General features: G+C 47.2%; 1 protein-coding gene across 1 annotated transcript in view; it reads right to left on the reverse strand.

The window, feature by feature from the left end:
* The window catches only part of CFAP221 (cilia and flagella associated protein 221), a 164,435-nt gene that overhangs the window by 103,830 nt on the left and 39,006 nt on the right, over positions 1–21,599 (reverse strand). Inside the window, 1 exon segment of the mRNA XM_038747004.1 lies at positions 4,655–4,814. Coding sequence (XP_038602932.1) covers positions 4,655–4,814 — 160 coding nt within the window.

Genomic DNA, 21,599 nt, shown 5'->3' on the forward strand with positions numbered 1-21,599 from the left:
TTATGAATCAATCAATCAATCGTATTTATTGAGCGCTTACTGTGGGCAGAGCACTGTACTAAACGTTTGGGAAGTACAAGTTGGCAACGTATAGAGACGGTCCCTACCCAACAGTGGAAAGTCCTCAATAAATACTGAACAAATGAATATCGTCCTTTCCCCAGCACTTAATTCAGCGCTCTTCCTGCAGTATGCGCTCAATAAATAGGATTTTATGAATGAATGAATCAATCAATCGTATTTATTGAGCACTTACTGTGTGCAGAGCACTGTACTAAATGCTTGGGAAGTACAAGTTGGCAACATATGGAGACGGTCCCTACCAACAGTGGGAAGTCCTCAATGAATACTACCGTATGAACAAATGAATATCGTCCTTTCCCCAGCACTTAATTCAGCGCTCTTCCCCCAGTAGGCGCTCAATAAATAGGATTTTATGAATGACTCAACCGCTACGATTGAATGTCTGGGGGATGTGAGGAGGGAGGGCCTTTCAGGCCAGAAGGAGATTGTGGGCCAGGGGTTGGCGGGGAGACAGGTGAGATTGAGGGATGGGAGCACGTTAATAATAATAATAATGATAATAATAATAATAATAATAATGACAATGATGACGATGGTATTTGCTCATTCATTCATTCAATTGTATTTATTGAGCGCTCAAATCCCGGCTCCTCCAATTCTCAGCTGTGTGACTTTGGGCAAGTCCTCTCCCCCTCCTCCCCCTCTCCATCCCCGCTGCCTTACCTCCTTCCCTTCCCCACAGCACCTGTATAGATGTAAATATGTTTGTACGGATTTATTACTCTATTTATTTATTTATTTTACTTGTACAGATCTATTCTATTTATTTTATTTTGTTAATATGTTTGGTTTTGTTCTCTGTCTCCCCCTTCTAGGCTGTGAGCCCACTGTCGGGCAGGGACCGTCTCTATATGTTGCCAACTTGGACTTCCCAAGCGCTTAGTCCAGTGCTCTGCACACAGTAAGCGCTCAATGAATACGATTGAATGAATGAATGCATGTATATATGTTTGTACATATTTATTACTCTATTTTATTTGTACCTATTTATTCTATTCAATTTTGTTAATATGTTTTGTTTTGTTGTCTGTCTCCCCCTTCTCGACTGTGAGCCCGCTGTTGGGTAGGGACCGTCTCTAGATGTTGCCAACTTGGACTTCCCAAGCGCTTAGTACAGTGCTCTGCACACAGTAAGCACTCAATAAATTCGATTGAATGAATAAATACGATTGATTGATTGATTCACTTCTCTGTGCCTCAGTTATCTCATCTGTAAAATGGGGATTAAGACTGTGAGCCCCCCGTGGGACAACCTGATCACCTTGTAACCTTCCCAGTGCTTAGAACAGTGCTTTGCACATAGTAAGCGCTTAATAGATGCCATCATTATTATTACGGTTGAATGTCTGTGGGAGGTGAGGAGGGAGGGCGTTTCAGGCTAGAGGCAGGATGTGGGCCAGGGGTTGGCGGCAAGACAGGCGAGATTGAGGGATGGCGAGCAGGTTAATAATAATAATAATGATGATGATGATGATGATGATGGTATTTGTTCATTCAGTCATTCATTGAATCGTATTTATTGAGAGCTTACTGTGTGCAGAGCACTGTGCTAAGCACTTGGGAAGTACAATTTGGCAACCTATAGAGACGGTCCCTGTCCAACAACGGGCTTACAGTCTAGAAAGGGGAGACGGACCACAAAACAAAACATGTGGACAATCAATCAATCAATCAGTCGTACTTATTGAGCGCTTACTGTGTGCAGAGCACTGTACTAAGCGCTTGGGAAGTCCAAGTTGGCAACATATAGAGACAGTCCCTACCCAACAGTGGGCTCACAGTCTAAAAAGGGGAGACAGAGAACAAAACCAAACATACTAACAAAATAAAATAAATAGAATAGATATGTATAAGTAAAATAAGTAAATAAATAGAGTAATAAATATGTCATCATAAGCACTTAGTACAGTGCTCTGCACACAGTAAGCGCTCAATAAATACGATTGAATGAATGAATGAATCAGAGCAACAAAACCAAACATACTAACAAAATAAAATAAATAGAATAGATATGTACAAGTAAAATAAGTAAATAAATAGAGTAATAAATATGTCATCATAAGCACTTAGTACAGTGCTCTGCACATAGTAAGCGCTCAATAAATACGATTGATGATGATTGAATGAATGAATGAATCAGAGCAAATAGAAATAAAGCTAGGTGCACATCATTAACAAAATAAACAGAATAGTAAATATAGTATACTATATAATATTTTTTCATTCAGTCGTATTTATTGAGCGCTTACTGTGTGCAAAGCACTGTACTAAGTGCTTAGGAAATACAAGTTGGCAACATATAGAGACAGTCCTTACCCAACAACGGGCTCACAGTCTAGAAGGGGGAGATAAACAAGAAAACAAAACATGTTTGTTAAGCTCTTATTACATGCCAAGTACTGTAGTAAGTGCTGAGAAGCAGTGCGGCTTAGTGGAAAGAGCCCAGGCTTGGGCGTCAGAGGTCATGAATGAATGAATGTAATATAATAAATATAATATTTATATTTATATATAAAATATAAATATAGTAAATATGTACAAGTAAAATAATCAATCAGAGTAATCAATCTGTACAAACATATATACAGGTGCTGTGGGGAGGGGAAGGAGGGAGGGTGGGGGGGATGGGGCGGAGGAGAGGAAAAAGTGCTGGTTAAGCGCTTACTATGTGTTGAGCACTGTTCTAAGCGCTGGGGGAGATACGAGGTCATCAGGTTGTCCCATGTGGGGCTCACGGTCTTCATCCCCATTTGACAGAAGAGGTAACTGAGGCCCAGAGAAGTGACTGGCCCAAGGTCACGCAGCCGACGAGTGCCGGAGCCGGGATTAGAACCCATGTCCTCTGACTTCTAGACTAGACTGTGAGCCAACTGTTGGGTAGGGACCGTCTCTAGATGTTGCCAACTTGGACTTCCCAAGCGCTTAGTACAGTGCTCTGCACACAGTAAGCGCTCAATAAATACGATTGATTGATAGGCAAGTTCTCTCCCTGGATCCCAAACCCACACTGTTTCCGCTAAGCGGTGTGGGGCCAACTGTTGGGTAGGGACCGTCTCTATATGTTGCCAACTTGGACTTCCCAAGCGCTTAGTACAGTGCTCTGCACACAGTAAGCGCTCAATAAATACGATTGATTGATTAATTGACTTTCGAGCCCAGGCTCTTCCCACTAGGCCAGTTTTCTCCCTGGCTCCCAAGCCCACACTGTTTCCGCTAAGCGGTGTGGGGCCAACTGTTGGGTAGGGACCGTCTCTATATGTTGCCAACTTGGACTTCCCAAGCGCTTAGTACAGTCCTCTGCACACAGTAAGCGCTCAATAAATACGATTGATTGATTGATTGACTTTCGAGCCCGGGCTCTTCCCACTAGGCCAGTTTTCTCCCTGGCTCCCAAGCCCACGCTGTTTCCGCTAAGCGGTGTGGGGCCAACTGTTGGGTAGGGACCGTCTCTTTATGTTGCCAACTTGTACTTCCCAAGCGCTTAGTACAGTGCTCTGCACACAGTAAGCGCTCAATAAATACGATTGATTGATTGATTGATTGACTTTTGAGCCCGGGCTCTTCCCACTAGGCCAGTTTTCTCCCTGGCTCCCAAGCCCACACTGTTTCCGCTAAGCGGTGTGGGGCCAACTGTTGGGTAGGGACCGTCTCTATATGTTGCCAACTTGGACTTCCCAAGCGCTTAGTACAGTGCTCTGTACACAGTAAGCGCTCAATAAATACGATTGATTGATTGATTGATTGACTTTTGAGCCCGGGCTCTTCCCACTAGGCCAGTTTTCTCCCTGGCTCCCAAGCCCACACTGTTTCCGCTAAGCGGTGTGGGGCCAACTGTTGGGTAGGGACCGTCTCTATATGTTGCCAACTTGTACTTCCCAAGCGCTTAGTACAGTGCTCTGTACACAGTAAGCGCTCAATAAATACGATTGATTGATTGACTGACTTTTGAGCCCGGGCTCTTCCCACTAGGCCAGTTCTCTCCCTGGTTCCCAAGCCCACGCTATTTCCACTAAGCGGTGTGGGGCCACTGTTAGGTAGGGACCATCTCTATATGTTGCCAACTTGTACTTCCCAAGCGCTTAGTACAGTGCTCTGTACACAGTAAGCGCTCAATAAATACGATTGATTGATTGACTGACTTTTGAGCCCGGGCTCTTCCCACTAGGCCAGTTCTCTCCCTGGTTCCCAAGCCCACGCTATTTCCACTAAGCGGTGTGGGGCCACTGTTAGGTAGGGACCATCTCTATATGTTGCCAACTTGGACTTCCCAAGCGCTTAGTACAGTGCTCTGCACACAGTAAGGGCTCAATAAAGACGACTGAATGAATGAATGGGGCTGGGAGGTGGGGGGATGAAGAAAAGGAGCAAGTCAGGGGGACGCGGAAGGGGACTGTCTCTATATGTTGCCAACTTGGACTTCCCAAGTGCTTAGTACGGTGCTCTGCACACAGTAAGTGCTCAATAAATACGATTGATTGATTGATTGATTGATTGATTGAGAGGGAGAAGAGGAAAAGGGGGCTTAGTCAAGGGGGTCTCCCTCTTCCCACCCTGTCCAGGGGAGTCCTACCTGAGGGGTGGTCCGGGTGCGGATGTTCCCGTGAAGACACACACGTAGGGTTGGGTGTTGAACTGGGAAATGTGCAGCTGTAGTTTGATCTGGGCCGTCCCGTAGTGGAAGGGAGTGAAGCGGACCACCACCTTCACGCTCCCGTTGGCCGGGATGAGGCCTGGCCGGGGAATAATGATAAAAAAAAAAGAATGACGGGGCTATCTGCTAAGCGCTGACTATGTGCCAGCTACTATAATAATAATAATAGTCATAATGATGGCATTTATTAAGCGCTTGCTATGTGCAAAGCACTGTTCTAAGCGCTGGGGAGGTTACAAGGTGATCAGGTGGTCCCACGGTGGGGGGCCTCACGGTCAATCCCCATTTGACAGATAATAATAATAATGGCATTTTGGGCCTCAGTTCCATCTGTAAAATGGGGATGAAGACTAAGCCCTGTGGGGGGCAACCTGATCACCCTGTAACCGCCCAGCGCTTAGAACAGTGCTTTGCACATAGTAAGCGCTTAATAAATGCCATTATTATTATTATTATTATTATTATTACTTATTAAGCGCTTACTATGTGCAAAGCACTGTTCAAAGCGCTGGGGAGGTTACAAGGTGATCAGGTTGTCCCACGGGGGGCCTCACAGTCAAACCCCATTTTACAGATAATAATAATAACAATACTAATAATAATAAAGGCATTTATTAAGCACTTACTATGTGCAAAGCACTGTTCTAAGCGCTGGGGAGGTTACAAGGTGATCAGGTTGTCCCACGGGGGGCCTCACAGGCAAACCCCATTTTACAGATAATAATAATGATAATGATGGCATTTATTAAGCGCTTGCTATGTGCAAAGCACTGTTCTAAGCGCTGGGGAGGTTACAAGGTGATCAGGTTGTCCCACGGGGGGCCTCACAGTCAAACCCCATTTTACAGATAATAATAATAATAATAATGGCATTTATTAAGCGCTTGCTATGTGCAAAGCACTGTTCAAAGCGCTGGGGAGGTTACAAGGTGATCAGGTTGTCCCACGGCGGGGCCTCACAGTCAATCCCCATTTTACAGATAATAATAATAATGGCATTTATTAAGTGCTTACTATGTGCAAAGCACTGTTCTAAGCGCTGGGGAGGTTACAAGGTGATCAGGTTGTCCCACGGGGGGCCTCACAGTCAAACCCCATTTTACAGATAATAATAATAATAATGATGGCATTTATTAAGCGCTTGCTATGTGCAAAGCACTGTTCAAAGCACTGGGGAGGATACAAGGTGATCAGGTTGTCCCACGGGGGGGCTCACAGTCAATCCCCATTTTACAGATAATAATAATAATGGCATTTATTAAGCGCTTACTATGTGCAAAGCACTGTTCTAAGCACTGGGGAGGTTACAAGGTGATCAGGTTGTCCCACGAGGGGCCTCACAGTCAAACCCCATTTTACAGATAATAATAATAATAATAATAATAATAATGGCATTTATTAAGTGCTTGCTATGTGCAAAGCGCTGTCTAAGCACTGGGGAGGTTACAAGGTGATCAGATTGTCCCACGAGGGGCTCACAGTCTTCATCCCCATTTTACAGATGAGGCGACTGAGGCCCAGAGAAGTGAAGTGACTTGCTCAAAGTCACACAGCTGACAAGTGGCGGAGCCAGAATTTGAACCCATGACCTCTGACTCCAAAGCCCAGGCTCTTTCCACGGAGCCACTGAGCCACGCTGCTACTGTACTCTAAGCGCTGACTGTAAGCCCGCTTTCTAGACTATGAGCCCGCTGTTGGGTAGGGACCGTCTCTATATGTGGCAAACCTGTACTTCCCAAGCGCTTAGTACAGTGCTCTGCACACAGTAAGCGCTCAATAAATACGATTGAGTGAATGAATGAATAAGCGCTGGGGTGGAGACAAGCGAATCGCTTTGGTCGCGGTTCCTGTTCCACGTGGGGATCACAGTCTCCATCTCCGTTTTCATGAAGAGGTTACAATCCAGAGGTGGAGACAGACCTCTCCAATAATAATAATATATATTATTAATATAATAATACTATTATATTATTAATATAATAATAATAATAATAATAATAATAATGGCATTTGTTAAGCACTTACTACATGCAAAGCACTATTCTTAGCGCTGGGGAGGTTACAAGGTGATCAGGTTGTCCCGCAGTCTTCATCCCCATTTTACAGACGAGGGAACTGAGGCTCAGAGAAGTGAAGTGACTTGCCCAAAGTCACACAGCAGACATGTGGTGGAGCCGAGATTAGAACCCATCACCCCTGACTCCCAAGCCTGTGCTCTTTTCACTGAGCCCCGCTGCTCCTCATAGTAGTAGTAATGATGGTATTTGTTAAGCACGTACTATGTGCCAAGCACTTTTCTAAGCACTGGGGGGATACAAAGTAATCAAGGTTGTATTACGTGGGGCTCACAGCCTTCATCCCCATTTTCCAGATGAGGGAACTGAGGCCCAGAGAAGTGAAGTGACTTGCCCAAAGTCACACAGCTGAGAAGTGGCGGAGCCGGGATTAGAACCCATGACTTCTTAAATCCAAACCCAGGCTCTTTCCACTGAGCCACGCTGCTTCTCTACAAAGCAAGCGGACAAGCAGCGTGGCTCAGTGGAAAGAGCCCGGGCTTTGGAGTCCGAGGTCATGGGTTCAAATCCCAACTCCGCCAACTGCCAGCTGTGTGACTTTGGGCAAGTCTCTTCACTGCTCTGGGCCTCAGTTACCTCATCTGTAAAATGGGGATGAAGCTGTGAGCCCCTTCTAGACTGTGAGCCCGCTATTGGGTAGGGACCGTCTCTATATGTTGCCAACTTGGACTTCCCAAGCACTTAGTACAGTGCTCTGCCCACAGTAAGTGCTCAATAAATACGATTGATTGATTGATTGATTGATTGACTGTGAGCCCCCCGTGGGACAACCTGATCATCTTGTAACCTCCCCAGCACTTAGAACGGTGCTTTGCACACAGTAAGCACTTAAGAAATGCTATTAGTCATCCCAGGTATGGCTCACAGTCTTCATCCCCATTTTACAGATGAGGTAACTGAGGCACAGAGAAGTGAAGTGATTTGCCCAAGGCCACACAGTAGACAAGTGGCAGAGTCAGGGTTAGAACTCATGACTAGGAAAGCAGCGTGGCTCAGTGGAAAGAGCCCGGGCTTTGGAGTCAGAGGTCCTGGGTTCAAATCCCAGCTCCGTCACTTGTCAGCTGTGTGACTTTGGGCAAGTCACTTCACTTCTCTGTGCCTCAGTTCCCTCATCTGTAAAATGGGGATTAAGATGGTGAGCCCCGTCTGGGACAACCTGATCACCTTGTATCCTCCCCAGTGCTTAGGACAGTGCTTTGCACATATTAAGCGCTTAACAAATACCATCATTGTTATTATTATTATCAATCAATCAATCAATCGTATTTATTGAGCACTTACTGTGTGCGGAGCACTGTACTAAGCGCTTAGCACTGTACTAAGCTCTGACTCTCAGTCCAGTGCATTCCAAGCTAGTCAGGATGAACATGGGGCTTCCAGTCTTCATCCCCATTTGACAGAGGAGGGAACTGAGGCCCAGAGAAGTGAAGTGACTTGCTCAAGGTCCTACAGCTGACAAGTGGCGGAGCCGGGATTTGAACCCAGGTCCTTCTGACTCCCGGGATGGGGCCTTAATCACTTAATCCTCTGGCAGAGGGAGCAGCGGGGATCGGACAGACCGGAGGAGGAGGATGGATCGTCCGGCCTGAAGGGGAGCGATCGACGCGCTGCGCAAACAGTCTAGGGTCGGGAGCTGGGCGGTAACGGGGAGCGTGACAGACACAGACAGAGACAGACAGAGACAGACAGAGACAGAGACAGAGAGAGACTGGGACAGAGACAGAGGGACAGAGACAGGCAGAGTGAGACAGAGATCGAGAGGGCCTGAGACAAAGAGGCAGGAACAGGGACAGAGAGAGACTGGGACAGAGACAGAGACACAGAGACAGGCAGAGAGAGACAGAGACATAGAGGGTCCGAGAAAAAGAGTCAGGAACAGGGGCAGAGATAGAGACAGAGACACAGACACAGACACAGAGACAGGCAGATTGAGACAGAGACTGTTAGGGCCTGAGACAAAGAGGCAGGAACAGGGACAGAGAGAGACTAGGACAGAGACAGAGAGACAGAGATAGGCAGAGTGAGACAGAGACAGGCAGAGTGAGACAGAGACAGGCAGAGTGAGACAGAGACAGACAGAGCGAGACAGAGACTGAGCGGGCCTGAGAAAAGAGGCAGGAACAAGGATAGAGAGAGACTGGGAAAGAGACAGAGACACAGAGACAGGCAGAGAGAGACAGAGACCTAGGGAGCCTGAGACAAAGAGGCAGGAACAGGGAGAGACAGAGAGACAGAGACCGAGAGGGTCTGAGACAAAGAGGCAGGAACAGGGACAGAGAGAGACTGGGACAAAGACAGAGACTGGGACAGAGACAGAGACACAGAGACAGGCAGATTGAGACAGAGACTGAGAGGGCCTGAGACAAAGAGGCAAGAACAGGGACAGAGAGAGACTGGGACAGAGACAGAGAGACAGAGACAGGCAGAGCGAGACAGAGACTGAGAGGGCCTGAGACAAAGAGGCAGGAACAGGGACAGAGAGAGACTGGGACAGAGACAGAGAGACAGAGATAGGCAGAGTAAGACAGAGACAGGCAGAGTGAGACAGAGACAGGCAGAGCGAGACAGAGACTGAGCGGGCCTGAGAAAAGAGGCAGGAACAGGGACAGAGAGAGACTGGGAAAGAGACAGAGACACAGAGACAGGCAGAGAGAGACAGAGACCTAGGGGGCCTGAGACAAAGAGGCAGGAATGTGGAGAGACAGAGAGACAGAGACCGAGAGGGTCTGAGACAAAGAGGCAGGAACAGGGACAGAGAGAGACTGGGACAGAGACACAGACACAGAGACAGGCAGAGCGAGACAGAGACTGAGAGGGCCTGAGACAAAGAGGCAGGAACGGGGACAGAGAGAGACTGGGACAGAGACAGAGAGACAGAGACAGGGACAGAGAGAAACTGGGACAGAGACAGAGACACAGAGACAGGCAGAGCGAGACAGAGACTGAGAGGGCCTGAGACAAAGAGGCAGGAACAGGGAGAGAGAGAGACTGGGACAAAGACAGAGACTGGGACAGAGACAGAGACGCAGAGACAGGCAGACTGAGACAGAGACCTAGAGGGCCTGAGACAAAGAGGCAGGAACAGGGACAGAGAGAGACTGGGACAGAGACAGAGACACAGAGATAGGCAGAGCGAGACAGAGACTGAGAGGGCCTGAGACAAAGAGGCAGGAACAGGGACAGAGAGAGACTAGGACAGAGACAGAGAGACAGAGATAGGCAGAGTGAGACAGAGACAGGCAGAGTGAGACAGAGACAGGCAGAGCGAGACAGAGACTGAGCGGGCCTGAGAAAAGAGGCAGGAACAGGGACAGAGAGAGACTGGGAAAGAGACAGAGACACAGAGACAGGCAGAGAGAGACAGAGACCTAGGGGGCCTGAGACAAAGAGGCAGGAATGTGGAGAGACAGAGAGACAGAGACCGAGAGGGTCTGAGACAAAGAGGCAGGAACAGGGACAGAGAGAGACTGGGACAGAGACAGAGACACAGAGACAGGCAGAGCAGGACAGAGACAGGCAGAGAGAGACAGAGATGGAGCGGGCCTGAGAAAAGAGGCAGGAACAGGGACAGAGAGAGACTGGGAAAGAGACAGAGACACAGAGACAGGCAGAGAGAAACAGAGACCTAGAGGGCCTGAGACAAAGAGGCAGGAACAGGGAGAGACAGAGAGACAGAGACCGAGAGGGTCTGAGACAAAGAGGCAGGAACAGGGACAGAGAGAGACTGGGACAGAGACAGAGAGACAGAGACAGGCAGAGCGAGACAGAGACTGAGAGGGCCTGAGACAAAGAGGCAGGAACGGGGACAGAGAGAGACTGGGACAGAGACAGAGAGACAGAGACAGGGACAGAGAGAGATTGGGACAGAGACAGAGACACAGAGACAGGCAGAGTGAGACAGAGACTGAGAGGGCCTGAGACAAAGAGGCAGGAACAGGGACAGAGATAGAGACAGAGACACAGACACAGACACAGAGACAGGCAGAGTGAGACAGAGACTGAGAGGGCCTGAGACAAAGAGGCAGGAACAGGGACAGAGAGAGACTGGGACAAAGACAGAGACACAGAGACAGGCAGAGCAGGACAGAGACAGGCAGAGAGAGACAGAGATGGAGTGGGCCTGAGAAAAGAGGCAGGAACAGGGACAGAGAGAGACTGGGAAAGAGACAGAGACACAGAGACAGGCAGAGAGAAACAGAGACCTAGAGGGCCTGAGACAAAGAGGCAGGAACAGGGAGAGACAGAGAGACAGAGACCGAGAGGGTCTGAGACAAAGAGGCAGGAACAGGGACAGAGAGAAACTGGGACAGAGACAGAGAGACAGAGACAGGCAGAGCGAGACAGAGACTGAGAGGGCCTGAGACAAAGAGGCAGGAACGGGGACAGAGAGAGACTGGGACAGAGACAGAGAGACAGAGACAGGGACAGAGAGAGACTGGGACAGAGACAGAGACACAGAGACAGGCAGAGCGAGACAGAGACTGAGAGGGCCTGAGACAAAGAGGCAGGAACAGGGACAGAGATAGAGACAGAGACACAGACACAGGCACAGAGACAGGCAGAGTGAGACAGAGACTGAGAGGGCCTGAGACAAAGAGGCAGGAACAGGGACAGAGAGAGACTGGGACAGAGACAGAGACACAGAGACAGGCAGAGCAGGACAGAGACAGGCAGAGCGAGACAGAGATGGAGCGGGCCTGAGAAAAGAGGCAGGAACAGGGACAGAGAGAGACTGGGAAAGAGACAGAGACACAGAGACAGGCAGAGAGAGACAGAGACCTAGAGGGCCTGAGACAAAGAGGCAGGAACAGGGACAGAGAGAGACTGGGACAGAGACAGGCAGAGTGAGACAGACTGAGAGGGCCTGAGACAAAGAGGCAGGAACAGGGACAGAGGGAGACTGGGACAGAGACAGAGACACAGAGACAGGCAGAGTGAGACAGAGACCGAGAGGGCCTGAGACAAAGAGGCAGGAACATGGATAGAGAGAGACTGAGACAGAGACAGAGACACAGAGAGACAGAGACAGGCAGAGGAAGACAGCAACTGAGAGGGCTTGAGACAAAGAGGCAGGAACAGGGACAGAGAGAGACTGGGACAGAGACAGAGAGACAAAGACAGGCAGAGAGAGACAGAGACAGAGAGGGCCTGAGACAAAGAGACAGGAACAGGGACCGAGAGAGACTGGAACAGAGACAGGCAGAGCGAGACAGAGACAGAGAGGGCCTGAGACAAAGAGGCAGGAACTGGGACAGAGAGAGACTGGGACAGAGACAGAGACAGGCAGAGTGAGACAGAGAATGAGAGGGGGCCTGAGACAAAGAGGCAGGAACTGGGACAGAGAGAGACTGGGACAGAGACAGAGAGACAGAGACAGGCAGAGCGAGACAGAGACAGAGAGGGCCTGAGACAAAGAGGCAGGAACAGGGACAGAGACAGGGAGACACAGATGGGCAGAGTGAGGCAGAGACTGAGAGGGCCTGAGACAAAGAGGCAGGAACAGGGACAGGGAGACACTGGGACAGAGACAGAGACACAGAGACAGGCAGAGAGAGACAGAGACCTAGAGGGCCTGAGACAAAGAGGCAGGAACAGGGACAGAGACAAAGAGACAGAGATGGGCAGAGTGAGACAGAGATCATGAGGGCCTGAGACAAAGAGGCAGGAACAGGGACAGAAAGACACTGGGACAGAGACAGAGAGACAGAGACAGGCAGAGTGAGACAGAGACTGAGAGGGCCTGAGACAAAGAGGCAGGAACAGGGACAGAGAGAGACTGGGACAGAGACAGAGAGACAGAGACAGGTAGAGTGAGACAGAGACAGGCAGAGCGAGACAGAGACCAAGCGGGCCTGAGAAAAGAGGCAGGAACAGGGACAGAGAGAGACTGCGAAAGAGACAGAGAGACAGGGACGGGCAGAGTGAGACAGAGACAGAGAGGGCCTGAGACAAAGAGGCAGGAACAGGGACAGAGAGAGACTGGGACAGAGACAGAGACACAGAGACAGGCAGAGTGAGACAGAGACCGAGAGGGCCTGAGACAAAGAGGCAGGAACTGGGACAGAGACAGAGACACTGGGACAGAGACAGAGACACAGAGACAGGCAGAGCGAGACAGAGACAGAGAGGGCCTGAGACAAAGAGGCAGGAACATGGACAGAGAGAGACTGGAACAGAGACAGAGACAGGCAGAGCAAGACGGAGACCTAGAGGGCCTGAGACAAAGAGGCAGGAACTGGGACAGAGAGAGACTGGAACAGAGACAGAGAGACAGAGACAGGCAGAGAGAGACAGAGACAGAGAGGGCCTGAGACAAAGAGACAGGAACAGGGACAGAGAGAGACTGGGAAAGAGACAGAGACAGGCAGAGAGACAGAGACCAAGAGGGCCTGAGACAAAGAGGCAGGAACTGGGACAGAGAGAGACTGGGACAGAGACAGAGACAGGCAGAGTGAGACAGAGAATGAGAGGGGGCCTGAGACAAAGAGGCAGGAACTGGGACAGAGAGAGACTGGGACAGAGACAGAGAGATAGAGACAGAGACAGGCAGAGAGAGACAGAGACAGAGAGGGCCTGAGACAAAGAGACAGGAACTGGGACAGAGAGAGACTGGGACAGAGACAGAGACACAGAGACAGGCAGAGCGAGACAGAGACTGAGAGGGCCTGAGACTAAGAGGCATTATTTTGTTAATATGTTCTGTTTTGTTCTCTGTCTCCCCCTTCTAGACCGTGAGCCCACTGTTGGGTAGGGACCGTCTCTAGATGTTGCCAACTTGGACTTCCCAAGCGCTTAGTCCAGTGCTCTGCACACAGTAAGCGCTCAATAAATATGATTGAATGAATGAATGAGGCCGAGGAGATGGCGAATGAGCGGCCGGAGAGACAGGAGAAGAACCGGGAGAGGACAGTATCCGGAAAGCCAAGGTTGGATAATATTTTCAGGAGAAGGGGGTGGGCCGCAGTGTCAAAAGCAGCTGAGAGGTCAGGGCGGAGGAGACCGCCGACCTCTCCGATCTGCACAACTATTTGTTTTTTTCTGTGTCGCTGTTGCACTTGGATTTACTCCCTTTATTCCTCCCTCCCTCAGCCTTACAGCCCTTATGTCCATAGCCATCATTTATTTACTTATACGTGGCTCAGTGGAAAGAGCCCGGGTTTGGGAGCCAGAGGTCAAGGGTTCTAATCCCGGCTCCACCGCTTCTCAGCTGTGTGACTTTGGGCAAGGCACTTCATTCATTCCTTCATTCATTCATTCATTCATTAATTCAATCGTATTTATTGAGCGCTTACTGTGTGCAGAGCACTGGACTAAGCGCTTGGGAAGTACAAGTTGGCAACATCTAGAGACGGTCCCTACCCAACAGCGGGCTCACAGTCTAGAAGGGGGGGAGACAGACAACAAAACAAAACATATTAACAAAATAGAATAAATATGTACAGTCTTTTAGACTGTGAGCCCACTGTTGGGTAGGGACCGTCTCTATATGTTGCCAACTTGTACTTCCCAAGCGCTTAGTCCAGTGCTCTGCACACAGTAAGCGCTCAATAAATACGATTGAATGAATGATTGATTTGGAGTCAGAGGTGGTGGGTTCAAATCCCAGCTCCGCCAATTGTCAGCTGTGTGACTTTCGGCAAGTCACTTCACTTCTCTGGGCCTCAGTGACCTCATCTGGAAAATGGGGATTAAGACTGCGAGCCCCCCGTGGGACAACCTGATCGCCTTGTCACCTCCCCAGCGCTTAGAACAGTGCTTTGCACATAATAAGCACTTAATAAATGCTATTATTATTATTATCTGTAAAATGGGGATTGACTGTGAGGCCCCTCGTGGGACAACCTGATCACCTTGTCACCTCCCCAGCGCTTAGAACAGTGCTTTGCACATAGTAAGCGCTTAATAAATGCCATTATTATTATTATTATTATCTGTAAAATGGGGTTTGACTGTGAGGCCCACCTCCCTAGCGCTTAGAACAGTGCTTTGCACATAGTAAGCGCTTAATAAATGCTATTATTATTATCTGTAAAATGGGGATTGATTGTGAGGCCCCCCATGGGACAACCTGATCACCTTGTAACCTCCCCAGCGCTTAGACAGCGCTTTGCACATAGTAAGCGCTTAATAAATGCCATTATTATCATTATTATTATCTGTAAAATGGGGTTTGACTGTGAGGCCCACCTCCCTAGCGCTTAGAACAGTGCTTTGCACATAGTAAGCGCTTAATAAATGCTATTATTATTATCTGTAAAATGGGGATTGATTGTGAGGCCCCCCCATGGGACAACCTGATCACCTTGTCACCTCCCCAGCGCTTAGACAGCGCTTTGCACATAGTAAGCGCTTAATAAATGCCATTATTATTATTATCTTTGAGCAAGTCACTTTACTTCTCTGGGCCTCAGTTCCTTCATCTGTAAAATGGGGATGAAGACTGTGAGCCCCCCGTGGGACAACCTGATCACCTTGTAACCTCCCCAGCGCTTAGAACAGTGCTTTGCACATAGTAAGCGCTTAATAAATGCCATTATTATTATTATTATTATTATTATTATTATTATGTCCACCATCCACTCCCTGGCACCCAGGCCCCTCTGTGGCAGCCGGAAGCGGCTGGATTAATCAATTACCGGCCTGGGTTTTGGGAAAGTCTCCAGCAAATATTTATCCTGTGCGGGTTGTTCCCAGCATTCCAAACCCTCCTGGGTGGCTCAGGACCACGGGAATGGGAAAAGGGGGTGGGAGAGCGGAGGTCAACAGGGGCCCTGGGCTCCTGACATTCCCTCATTCGTCCATTCAGTCGTATTTATTGAGCTTTATTCATCAATCATCATCAATCGTATTTATTGAGCGCTTACTATGTGCAGAGCACTGTACTAAGCGCTTATTGCGTGCAGACCTGGTCTGTTTTGTCGTCCGTCTCCCCCTTCTAGACTGTGAGCCCGCTGGCGGGTAGGGACCGTCTCTAGATGTTCCGACTTGGACTTCCCAAGCGTTTAGTACAGTGCTCTGCACACAGTAAGTGCTCAATAAATACAACTGAAGACTTCCCAAGCGCTTAGTACAGTGCTCTGCACACAGTAAGTGCTCAATAAATACAACTGAAGACTTCCCAAGCGCTTAGTACAGTGCTCTGTACACAGTAAGTGCTCAATAAATACAATTGAAGACTTCCCAAGTGCTTAGTACAGTGCTCTGCACACAGTAAGTGCTCAATAAATACAATTGAAGACTTCCCAAGTGCTTAGTACAGTGCTCTGCACACAGTAAGTGCTCAATAAATACAATTGAAGTACAGTGCTCTGCACACAGTAAGTGCTCAATGAATACAATTGAAGACTTCCCAAGTGCTTAGTACAGTGCTCTGCACACAGTAAGTGCTCAGTAAATACAATTGAAGACTTCCCAAGCGCTTAGTACAGTACTCTGCACACAGTAAGTACTCAATAAATACAATTGAAGTACAGTGCTCTGCACACAGTAAGTGCTCAATGAATAGAATTGAAGACTTCCCAAGCGCTTAGTACAGTGCTCTGCACACAGTAAGCGCTCAATGAATACAATTGAAGACTTCCCAAGTGCTTAGTACAGTGGCCTGCACACAGTAAGTACTCAATAAATACAATTGAAGTACAGTGCTCTGCACACAGTAAGTGCTCAATGAATACAATTGAAGACTTCCCAAGCGCTTAGTACAGTGCTGTGCACACAGTAAGTGCTCAATAAATACAATTGAAGACTTCCCAAGTGCTTAGTACAGTGCTCTGCACACAGTAAGTGCTCAATAAATACAATTGAAGTACAGTGCTCTGCACACAGTAAGTGCTCAATGAATACAATTGAAGACTTCCCAAGCGCTTAGTACAGTGCCCTGCACACAGTAAGTGCTCAATGAATACAATTGAAGACTTCCCAAGTGCTTAGTACAGTGCTCTACACACAGTAAGTGCTCAATAAATACAATTGAAGTACAGTGCTCTGCACACAGTAAGTGCTCAATAAATACAATTGAAGTACAGTGCTCTGCACACAGTAAGTGCTCAATAAATACAATTGAAGTACAGTGCTCACAGTAAGTGCTCAGTAAATACAATTGAAGACTTCCCAAGCGCTTAGTACAGTGCTCTGCACACAGTAAGCGCTCAATAAATACAATTGAAGTACAGTGCTCTGCACACAGTAAGTGCTCAATGAATACAATTGATGACTTCCCAAGCGCTTAGTACAGTGCTCTGCACCCAGTAAGTGCTCAATAAATACAATTGAAGACTTCCCAAGCGCTTTGTACAGTGCTCTGCACACAGTAAGTGCTCAATAAATACAATTGAAGGACAGTGCTCTGCACCCAGTAAGCCCTCAATAAATACAATTGAAGTACAGTGCTCTGCACCCAGTAAGCGCTCAATAAATACAATTGACATTCAATTGTATTTATTGAGCGCTTACTGGGTGCAGAGCACTGTACTAACCGCTTGGAAAGTCCAAATTGGCAACATCTAGAGACGGTCTCTACCCAACAGTGGGCTCACAGAATAGAAATAATAAAAAGCAATAAACAATAGTAGAAGCAGCATGGCTCAGTGGAAAGAGCCCCGGCTTGGGATTCAGAGGTCGTGGGTTCTAATCCTGCCTCCGCCACTTGTCAGCTGTGTGACTTTGGACAAGTCACTTCCCTCATCGGTAAAATCAATCAATCAATCAATCAATCGTATTTATTGAGTGCTTACTGTGTGCAGAGCACTGTACTAAGCGCTTGGGAAGTACAATTTGGCAACATATAGAGTCAGTCCCTACCCAACAGTGGGCTCACAGTCGAAAAGGGGGAGACAGAGAACAAAACCAAACATACTAACAAAATAATGGGATTAAGACTGTGAGCCCCATGTGGGACAACCTGATTACCTCGTATCCCCCCCACCAGCGCTTAGAACAGTGCTTGGCACATAGGAAGCGCTTAACAAATGCCATCATTATTATTAATACTAATAAACGTGGCATGTTAACATGACCACCCCATGCTCTAATTAGGGTGCTCAATAATAATACCTGTGGTACTTGTTAATAATGGTTTTTGTTAAGTGCTTACTATGTGCCGAGCACTGTTCTAAGCTGTATATATGTATATATGTTTCTACATATTTATTACTCTATTTATCTTACTTGTACATATCTATTCTATTTATTTTATTTTGTTAATATGTGTGGTTTTGTTCTCTGTCTCCCCCTTCTAGACTGTGAGCCCATGGCTTAGTACAGTGCTCTGCACACAGTAAGCACTCAATAAATACAATTGATTGATTGATTAAGTGTGAGCCCACTGTTGGGTAGGAACCGTCTCTATATGTTGCCAACTTGTACTTCCCAAGCGCTTAGTACAGTGCTCTGCACACAGTAAGCGCTCAATAAATACGATTGATTGATTGATTGATTCTAAGCGCTGGGTTAGATACAAAGTTATCAGATTGTCCCACGGGGGGCTCACAGTCTTAATCCCCATTTTACAGACAAGGGAACTGAGGCCCAGAGAACTGAAGTGACTTGCCCAAAGTCACACAGCTGACAAGTGGCGGAGCCGGGATTTGAACCCATGACCTCTGACTCCCAAGACTGGGCTCTCGACACTAAGCCACGCTACTTGTTCTGTCGTTACTATGTGCCGATTGATGATGAAATAAATACGATTGATGATGCCGAGTACTTTTTTATGGGGTCGATACAAGATAAGAATAATAATTCTGGTATTTGTTAAGCGCTCACTCTGTGCCAGTATTAAGCGCTGGGGTGGATACAAGCAAATCGGGTTGGACACAGTCCCTGTCCCCCGAGGGGCTCACAGTCTCCCTCCCCAATTTACAGATGAGGGAACTGTGGCACAGAGAAGTGAAGTGACTTGTCCAAGGCCACACAGCAGACAATATTCATTCATTCATTCATTCAATCATTTATTGAGAGCTTACTGTGTGCAGAGCACTGGACTAAGCGCTTGGGAAGTACAAGTCGGCAACATATAGAGACGGTCCCTACCCAACAGTGGGCTCACAGTCTAGAAGAGGGAGACAGAGAAGAAAACAAAACATATTAACAAAATAAAATAAATAGAATAAATATGTACAAATAAGATAAATAAATAAATAGAGTAATAAATCCGTCCAAACATATAGACATATATACAGGTGCTGTGGGGAGGGGAAGGAGGTAAGGCGGGGGGGATGGAGAGGCAGAGGAGGGGGAGAGGAAGGAGGGGGCTCAGTCTGGGAAGGCCTCCTGGAGGAGGTGAGCTCTCAGTAGGGCTTTGAAGGAAAGACAATAATAGTAGTAATGGCATTTATTAAGCGCTTACTATGTGCAAAGCACTGTTCTAAGCACTGGGGAGGTTGCAAGGTAATCAGGTTGTCCCACGGGGGGCTCACAGTCTTCATCCCCATTTTACAGATGAGGGAACTGAGGCCCAGAGAAGTGAAGTGACTTGCCCAAAGTCACACAGCTGACAAGTGGCGGAGCCGGATTTTGAACCCACGACCTCTGACTCCAAAGCCCGGGCTCTTTCCCCTGAGCCACGCTGCTTCTCACGTATGATGGATAAGTGATTCATTCATTCATTCATTCAATCGTATTTATTGAGCGCTTACTGAGTGCAGAGCACTGGACTAAGCGCTTGGGAAGTGCAAGTCGGCAACATATAGAGATGGTCCCTACCCAACAGTGGGCTTACAGTCTAGAAGGGGGAGACAGAGAACAAAACCAAACATATTAACAAAATAAAATAAATAGAATAAATACATACAAACAAAATAGAGTAATAAATATGTACAAATAATAATAATGATGGTATTTGTTAAGCACTCACTAAGTGCAAAGCACTGTTCTAAGCGCTGGGGAGGTTACAAGGTGACCAGGTGATGGAGCTGGGATTAGAACCCATGACCTTCTGACTCTCAGGCTCGGGCTCTACTCACTAAATTGGACACAGTCCATGTCCCACGGGGGGCTCACAGTCAATCAATCAATCAATCAATCAATCATATTGGGGAAGCAGCGTGGCTCAGTGGAAAGAGCCCGGGCTTTGGAGTCACAGGTCATGGGTTCAAATTCCGGCTCCGCCACTTGTCAGCTGTGTGACTTTGGGCAAGTCACTTCACTTCCCTGTGTGTCAGTTACCTCATCTGGAAAATGGAGATTAAGACTGTGAGCCCCCTGTGGGACAACCTGATTACCTTGTATTCTCCCCAGTGCTTAGAACAGTGCTTTGCACATAGTAAGCACTTAATAAAAGCCATTATTATTGAGCACTTACTGTGTGCAGAGCACTGGACTAAGCACTTGGGAAGTCCAAGTTGGCAACTAATAATAATAATAATAATGGCATTTATTAAGTGCTTATTATGTGCAAAGCACTGTTAGAGACAGTCCCTACCCAAGAGTGGGCTCACAGTCTAAAAGGGGGAGACAGAGAACAAAACCAAACATACTAACAAAATAAAATAAATAGAATAGATATGTACAAGTAAAATAAATAAATAAATAGAGTAATAAACATGTACAAACATATCCATATATACAGGTGCTGTGGGGAAGGGAAGAAGGTAGGATGGGGGGGGGGGATGGAGAGGGGGACGAGGGACAGCCTTAATCCCCATTTTACAGATGAGGAAACAGAGGCTCAGAGAAGTGGAGTGACTTGCCCAATCAATCAACCAATCAATTGTATTTATGGAGCGCTTACTGTGTGCAGAGCACTGTACTGAGCGCTTGGGAAGTCCAAGCTGGCAACCTATAGAGACAGTCCCTACCCAACAGTGGGCTCACAGTCTAGAAGGGGGAGACAGACAACAAAACCAAACATACTAACAAAATAAAATAAATAGAATAGATAGGTACAAGTAAGATAAATAGAGTAATAAATCTGTACAAACATATATACATATAGAGACGGTCCCTACCCAACGGTGGGCTCACAGTCTAGAAGGGGGAGACAGAGAACAAAACCAAACATACTAACAAAATAAAATAAATAGAATACATAGGTACAAGTAAGATAAATAGAGTAATAAATCTGTACAAACATATATACATCTAGAGACGGTCCCTACCCAACAGTGGGCTCACAGTCTAGAAGGGGGGGACAGAGAACAAAACCAAACATATTAACAAAAGAAAATAAATAGAATAGATATGTACAAGTAAAATAAATAAATAAATAAATAGAGTAAATAATAATAATAAAATAAATAGTGCCCAAGGTCACACAGCAAACTAAGCCCCCTTTTTCCTCTGCTCCTCCTCCCCTCCCCATCGCCCCGACTCCGCCCCCCGTCCCCGCCCCACGGCACTTGAGTATATTCGTACATATTTATAATTTTTTGTTATTAATGATGTGTATATATCTCTAATTCTATTTATTTATATTGATGCTACTGATGCTGATTTACTTGTTTTGCTGTCTGTCTCCCCCCTTCTAGACTGTGAGCCTGGTGTTGGGCAGGGACTGTCTCTCTCTGTTGCTGAATTGTACTTTCCAAGCGCTTAGTACAGCGCTCTGCACACAGTAAGCGCTCAATAAAGATGACTGAATAGATGAATGTATGTATATTGAACTCCATTTATTTATTTATTTTACTTGTACCTATTTATTCCATTTATTTTATTCTGTTAATATGTTTTGTTCTCTTGTCTCCCCCTTCTAGACAGTGAGCCCGCTGTTGGGTAGGGACCGTCTCTAGATGTTGCCAACTTGCATTCATTCATTTATTCAATTGAGCGCTTACTGTGTGCAGAGCACTGTA

Source organism: Tachyglossus aculeatus, chromosome 1 (genome assembly GCF_015852505.1).
Source record: "Tachyglossus aculeatus isolate mTacAcu1 chromosome 1, mTacAcu1.pri, whole genome shotgun sequence".
NCBI lineage: Eukaryota > Metazoa > Chordata > Mammalia > Monotremata > Tachyglossidae > Tachyglossus > Tachyglossus aculeatus.